Source organism: Rousettus aegyptiacus, unplaced genomic scaffold (assembly GCF_014176215.1).
Source record: "Rousettus aegyptiacus isolate mRouAeg1 unplaced genomic scaffold, mRouAeg1.p scaffold_m13_p_2, whole genome shotgun sequence".
Taxonomy (NCBI): Eukaryota; Metazoa; Chordata; class Mammalia; order Chiroptera; family Pteropodidae; genus Rousettus; species Rousettus aegyptiacus.
Window position 1 is genome coordinate 127,865,349 of NW_023416295.1, and position 6,819 is coordinate 127,872,167.

The window sequence follows — 6,819 nt, forward strand, 5'->3', positions numbered from 1 at the left end:
AGGGTTGGGAAGGATGAGAGATTATAGAGCTTGGCAAATAGCAGGGCAGAAGAGGTAGAAAAGTCAAATGGTAAAGCCATGGAGACAGGGGCATAGATAGTAATGGCTATGGAAAAGTCTCAAAGCCGTTATTAAGAGTTAGGAGTTGCCAGAAATGTCTCTGTGGTCGTTCTCTATATGCAATCCCTGAAGGGCTGCAAAGGGGAGGTCTCTTATACCTGCGGCTGCAGGGCGGGGAGGGGGCTAGAAATGGTCTTTAGCTATTGTTAATACTCTCAGGTGAGTTGAGAGATTGGGGATGGTCGAAGCTCCTTGATTTGCAATCTCTTTGTGAAGTGTCGTGGATGAATTTTTGGAAAAGTGATGCCTTTTAGGGCTAGAATCCAGGATCTCCGAGTTTCTTACAGAGTCTGGCCCTCGCTTCTCAATTCTTGATTTGGCCCTGAACTAAGGAATAAACTACAACTCCCAGCATCGCTTAGAACTAATTTAGCACGCTTTCCCGAGATTTGAGTATTTCCTGCGGAAGTGATCGCGGCTACACCAGTCTCCTTCTCTAAACAAAGTAGACTACAACTCCCACTGTCCTTCGCGTCCGTGGGCGGGGGGGAAAGGAACCGGAAAGTGGATGGGGAGCTGGACCAGGTGAGGAAGTGAGAGACTGGGAACCTGGGGCGTCGGGGTACTCTCGGAGCTCCCAGTGCTTAGGGGCGGTGGCAGGCGTGGAGTTGGAGTGTCTCTGTTGGAGGCTCTTCTCTCTGTCTGGGGCTGGACTGAGCGTAGGGAGCGCCAAGCCCACGGAACCTCCTGGGAGGCCTGCAGGGACGGGGTTTTCCGGTTGACGGATCCCGTGGGTGGACGCGGAGGTTTCTTATGGAGCCTTAGTGTCGGCCGTTTTTGAACCTGGAGGGTTGAAATGGTGTTTTTGAGACCATGCTCTATTATTTTTATTATTGTTATTGGTTTAAGGATTTGCTGATTGTTTCCGTGGATTCCTGGAGTGCTCCCAAGGAATAGGGGGACGTGGATAGTGTCTTCGATTCCTTCTTCACTTCCTGGATTTAGTGTCAGAAAGCCGAGGTGGCTAGACTTATCGCTGGATCTCACCCTTGGTTTCCTCTGCATTTAATGTAATATGACACTAATCTATAAAGTATCTATGTTTCTTAAATCTCTGGCTCTTGATGACTGTAGATAGGATTTCCAGTCTTCTTTTGGGATGACTGTAGATAGGACTTCCAGTCTTCTTTTGGGCTTTCACAGTACTTTGTTTGGGACATTAAAGTCGAATCACAGTATATGAGAATCGTTTATCTGCCCTCTCACAGTAGTTTGTGAGCCTGGCCTGCATTTTATTCGTTTTGGATTTCTTCCCCACCGAGAGACTGCCAAAGTACCTATCATGTGAGAGACTCCTAAATATTGGGGGGGGGGAGGGGGGAGAGGAGGAATGAGTTCGCTGCTGGTGGTAGATTGGGTGGAATTTCTTATTTTCATTTCATAGAGTTAAATGACTTGCTTAAGAGAAAGAACATTCTTAGAGTTGAAACCAGCACTAGAAGTCGAGCCAAGTGACACCCACCATGTGGCTCTTGCTAGCAAATCAGGCTTTGAAACCCTGGAACATGGAAAATAAGGCCTTGTCACTTTGTGCGACCCCAGCCTTGCTGTCTCTAGCATAGGTCTCTAAAGATAGGTAGGCCCAACTTAAGATGAGAGAGATCCCAAAGCTGGAGCAGCCAATATACTAGTGTTGGTGCTACCTGGGGAGATGCAAAGCAAGGACTCCTGAGACGTTCAAGTTCTCCATAGCTCCCTTCTCTGATGTGTCAGAGCCCAGTTGGTGGTGGGTAGCCACCTGGAGAGATCTGTTAAAGACATGAGAGATCAATTTGTGGGAAGAGTACCTAAGTTTGGACCCTGATTTTTTTCTCTTTTCCTCTAGGCTAGGGTTAGAGAACAGATTGATGAGTCAAGTTGTTATGTCAGCCCTGAGTTCCCATTTGGGGGAAGAGGTAACTCTTGACCTGAGCATGGGGTTGAACAGGAGAAAGAATTATAGTCCCTGCTCTCTGGGAAGTCCATATGTGATAGAAGTATGCCCAGAGCCTCAAGCCCTGGGAAGCAAATAGTACAACCGGGCAGCTGATCCTTCAGTGAACTCTGGGTATAAAAGTAGAGAGGAGTCCATCAGGAAAGGCTCCTTGGTAGAAGGTAATTTTAAATAGGTAAGGACAGAGCTGAGCAAGTGTTGACTACCTATTAAGAGCTCAGACCTTGGAGATGTAGAGGGAAATTGAGCAGTGATTGGCCTCTGATGTCAAGTGTGTAGGGTAGGGGACAAGGTATGATTTCATGAAGAAGTCACGATGGTAACACTGTGATTCTCAGCCTTCACCAACCATTAGAAACACCTGAGAAGCTTGCTTTGCTCTATACCTACTCAGTGTTGGGTGGGGCTGGGAAGCTATGGCAAATGCTGGTGTGTTTTGATGAGGGAGGGCTTTACCAGAGGGATAGTTTGACCTGCATCTTGAAGGGTGGGTATGATTTGAATGTGTGGAGAGTTGGGGAGTCACAGTCCTGGTTGACTCAATCTGTGTATTTGGTTGGGTTTGTAGAAATGACATGTGCAAAGTTTTGGGTGTTGGGATAGGAAAGATATTTTGAAAGTGTGAGTAGAATAGTTAGGCTGGAACTGGGTTTGCATGTCATGGGAGTAGTGAAAAGGACGATTGGAAGGAATGGCCTTTGTAGGTTACAAAGCTTACTAGAGTGCTCCCTCTGTCTTCTTACCTCTTCCCTCTTTCTCTTTTTTCCTTCCTCCTCCCCGTTACACATAACATTTCATTCTATCCCTTATATCAGTATTATTAAGTGGATATTCTTGTTTGTAGTATTTGGATGAGGAAGCTGAAGGCTCTGGCCATGGTTATGTAGCTTGTAAGAGTCTATTCTGAGACTGGTATCATCCCACTCACCACTAAGGATTCTTGAACATGGCCAAGAAGCTGGACTGGAGCAGGGAGTGTAGAATTAGCAGAGTGGCTGATCAAACGTGTGGGTGGTTAAGAGCACAGCCTGGTATCACATAGTTTGGGTTCAAATCCCAGCTTCATGACTTGCTAACTGTGTGACCGTGGGTAAGTTGCTCGATCTTGCTAAGCCTCAGTCTTCTTACTTGTAACATGGAGGCAATAATTCCCACCTCTTGGGCTTGTTATGAGGATCAATGAGGTGTATCTGGCACATAACACTTGCTCACCACCTGGAAGCTATTGTAATTGGCCCTGTAGTCTCTGGGCTATGTCTTTATACCTGAATCTCATTCTTCAGCACATCAGGACACAGCCCATCCTAGCTGGGCTTGTTTATTAAAGGTGACATTAAAAGTGCTGAAAGTTGGCCTCCAGTAAATACTATTGGAAACCTATCATATACTTGGCACGGCCTAGAAACTAGTGACTCAAGACCTGTGCCTGATGGAAAGGAGGTTTGGAGTGCGGGATGGTTGGTGGTTATGGGTTATTCTCGCCAGGTAATGAATGAAGAGGAAGATACTTGAAGGGAGGGAGAAGGGGTCTTTTCATTACCAAGAACTACAATAAGCTCAGTTATGCCTGGAGGTTAGGGGATGACCGACCAGTCTCTTCTGAGCCCAGGAAATGGTATTAGGGGCCCTGGCCAGCCTGGATCCCTCCCACTCTATGGCTGAGGGGACCTCTGTTCATCTCTTTTCCAGGGGATGGTGACATGGCTGTGCCCCAGGCTTTCCCATTGGGACCTCTCTGGGAGCCTGCAGGTGTCTTGATGGAGCCCCAGCCCTGCCCTCAAAGCTTGGCTGAGGGCTTTCTGGAGGAGGAGCTTCGGCTCAATGCTGAGCTGAACCAACTGCAGTTTTCGGAGCCTGTGGGCATTATCTACAATCCTGTGGAGTATGCATGGGAGCCACATCGCAGCTACGTGACCCGCTACTGCCAAGGCCCCAAGGAAGTGCTCTTCCTGGGCATGAACCCGGGACCCTTCGGCATGGCCCAGACTGGGGTAAAGGGCTTGGCTTCCCTTGGTGGGTGGAGTGGGAAGCTCCAAGCTAGATGCTTGGCTGCATGTGCTGTGGAGGAGGAGCATGTGCACAGCTGTGGACATGTGTGGGTGTGGGGGGCCCCCATCCCCTCCCAATACACACACTGGCTCCTGTGGTCTCAGACATTCTCCCGGCCTCATTGCCCATAGTTAACCAAGCACATTAATGGTAGTTCCGTTTCCCCTGTGAGCTGTCCACTAATTGCCTCTGAGAGCCCTTCCTTCCGCCAGCCCCATTCTTACCTTACCGGATCTCCCCTCTCCCTAGAGTGTGGTTGGGATTAGAAGAAGGACCAGGACTGCTGGGACCTCAGGAGAGACTGGTTGACAGGGGTGGGTATGGAAGAAATGCAGCACATTCAGGCAACCTGAGTCCTGTTTCTTAGCTTAGGAAAGGTTCAGGACAGAGCCAGGGTCCAGGACCTGCTTGATTTCCTTTCAGACTTCAGGATGAGTGACTGCCCCTTGGTGGGGGTGCTTGGAAGGTGGGGGAGGGGAAGGGGCTTCAGGGCATGAGGCTCAATCGCTTTTATTGACCCCAACTGTGGGATGAAAGGTGATCAATGATGATCGATGGAAATGACAGCCTGAGGCTTGGGGCTGCGAGGGCACCCAGAGAGCACTGGTCAGCCCTGTCCTTGTACCTTCTCTAACCCTGGCAGTCTTTCTCAGACCATCAGTCTGTCCTCAATACTACCCATCATGCCCGGTATAGGGCCAGATACCCCTCTGTACTCCCTGTATGTGGTCCCAGAGGCTAGTGGGGGTAGAGGCAAAGAAATAGATTCTTGTAGACCGCAGTCCACAATTAAAATTTGAGGAAGACCGGATCAAACCACAGGTTCAGGAATCCTTGTCCCGGGCCTTTGGGTGAAGGTGGCAGAGTTGGGGGGTGGTGGGTGTCCACACTAGATCCTCATGTAGGGTGGAAAGGGGTCAGTTGGTTCAGAGCCCAGGTGCCAGGTCTCCATTTTGAAGCCCTCTTATCTTTCTCCTTCCCCACAGGTGCCCTTTGGGGAAGTGAGTGTAGTCCGAGACTGGTTGGGCATTTGTGGCCCAGTGCAGACCCCTCCCCAAGAGCACCCTAAGCGACCAATACTGGGACTGGAGTGCCCACAGTCAGAGGTGAGCGGTGCCCGGTTCTGGGGCTTTTTCCGGAACCTCTGTGGACAGCCCGATGTCTTCTTCCATCACTGTTTTGTACACAATCTGTGTCCTCTGCTCTTCTTGGCTCCCAGTGGGCGCAACCTCACCCCTGCTGAGCTGCCCGCCAAGCAGCGAGAACAGCTTCTTGGGCTCTGTGATGCAGCCCTCTGCCGGCAGGTGCAGATGCTGGGGGTGCGGCTGGTGGTGGGAGTGGGGCGGCTGGCGGAGCAGCGGGCGCGGCGAGCCCTGGCAGGCCTGATGCCCGAGGTCCAGGTGGAAGGGCTCCTGCATCCCTCACCTCGGAGCCCACAGGCCAACAGGGGTTGGGAGGCACTGGCCAAGGATAGACTGAATGAGCTGGGACTGCTGCCCCTGCTAACAAAATGAGCCCCCTTGGGGTCTGGTGTAGGACACTTTCAAGGCCGGCAAATCATTCTTGGGCAATGAGATGACTACGCCTCCTGGACTGGAGCAACAAGGTCCTCCTTGGTTGCTGGAACCTGCCGTGGCAGTTTGACACTACTCCTACTTGCCCTCCTGATTCCTGCTTTCTTCCCCATCCTTTGAGCATTGCCTCCTTGGTCCCAGGGTATCTCATTCCACAGAGTCTGCACCTGCAAACTGCGTGCTTCACTGTTTCCTTGGGAGCCTGTATGCAGCTGAGAGTGACTTCTGTTTTAGAGTAAAGATCCTGCCAGGATACCCACACATTCCGATAGAACAGTACCCTTCAGCGGACCCTTTTCCTCACACAGACCAGGACAACACATGGGACATGGATGTTAAGAATGAACTTATGGAAGACAGGCTGGATTGGAGAAAGAATTCAGTGTGGCAGAGTGGGAAAGGTTAGAAGACCTGGAGTTTCATTCCAGCTTTGAGACTTGAGACTTGTGAACTTTATGACTTTGGACAAGTTGATTAACCTCTCCAAGCCTCAGAATCCTCATCTGTAAAATGGGGATCTCTACCTCATGGGTTTGGTGTGGGAATTAATTGACATAACACTTGAAAGTGCCTTGTGTGATGCCTGGCACATGGGTGCTCGTTACAGCTCTTCTTTCTTGCCTCTGGGGTGGGGAGTCACTGCACTACAAGGGAAGCCCCTCCATTTGAAGACCTTGCTGAGCAGTGGGGTGGTAGTGGAGGGGGGGGGGTCTCCACCTGTGGCCTGGGTGAGGGGCAGACTCTTTCCCTGCCAGAGATGGATCAATGACCTTATATAAAGCCCAACCTGTCATTTTTCAGTCTAAGCATTAAAAGCTCCTGCATCTTTTTGTGTTGGTCCATTTTTTCCTCCTGCATGTCAGAGCTAGGAGGCAGTTGTGTAGTTTTTCCCCTCTTACCTCGTCACTGTAAAGTGTTCTCTTTAGTAGCCAGGGGATGGTGTAAACAGATCTCCAGTTGCCTTACCGAATCTGCAAAGTCTTTGTTAGGAGCTGTTAAGTGTTGTCTGCTACTGGGGGCGCTGTGGGGAGCAAGTGATGGGTGGATGGGAGCCTCATCTCTCCAGCCAGCTCATTTCTTACATCTGCTGCATGGTGGGTTGGTGTGCCCCTTTGGAAGGGTCAGGAAAGTAAATCAGTTTGG

At 50.3% G+C, this 6,819-nt stretch overlaps 1 protein-coding gene across 4 annotated transcripts; it reads left to right on the forward strand.

The window, feature by feature from the left end:
* The first annotated feature begins 569 nt into the window (after positions 1 to 569).
* Positions 570 to 6,506, forward strand: SMUG1 (single-strand-selective monofunctional uracil-DNA glycosylase 1). 4 transcript variants are annotated; one of them, XM_036237030.1, is made up of 3 exons: positions 570 to 645; positions 3,743 to 4,044; positions 5,089 to 6,506. In XM_036237030.1, the coding sequence occupies exons 2-3, from the start codon at positions 3,754 to 3,756 to the stop codon at positions 5,614 to 5,616; spliced, it is 819 nt and encodes a 272-aa protein (XP_036092923.1). In that variant the 5' UTR covers positions 570 to 645; positions 3,743 to 3,753; the 3' UTR covers positions 5,617 to 6,506. The 4 variants fall into 4 exon arrangements, with proteins under 4 accessions (XP_036092923.1, XP_036092922.1, XP_015998258.1 ...); XM_036237029.1 differs by lacking the exon at positions 570 to 645 and adding an exon at positions 656 to 1,404; XM_016142772.2 differs by lacking the exon at positions 570 to 645 and adding an exon at positions 656 to 1,130.
* The last annotated feature ends 313 nt before the right edge of the window (positions 6,507 to 6,819 follow it).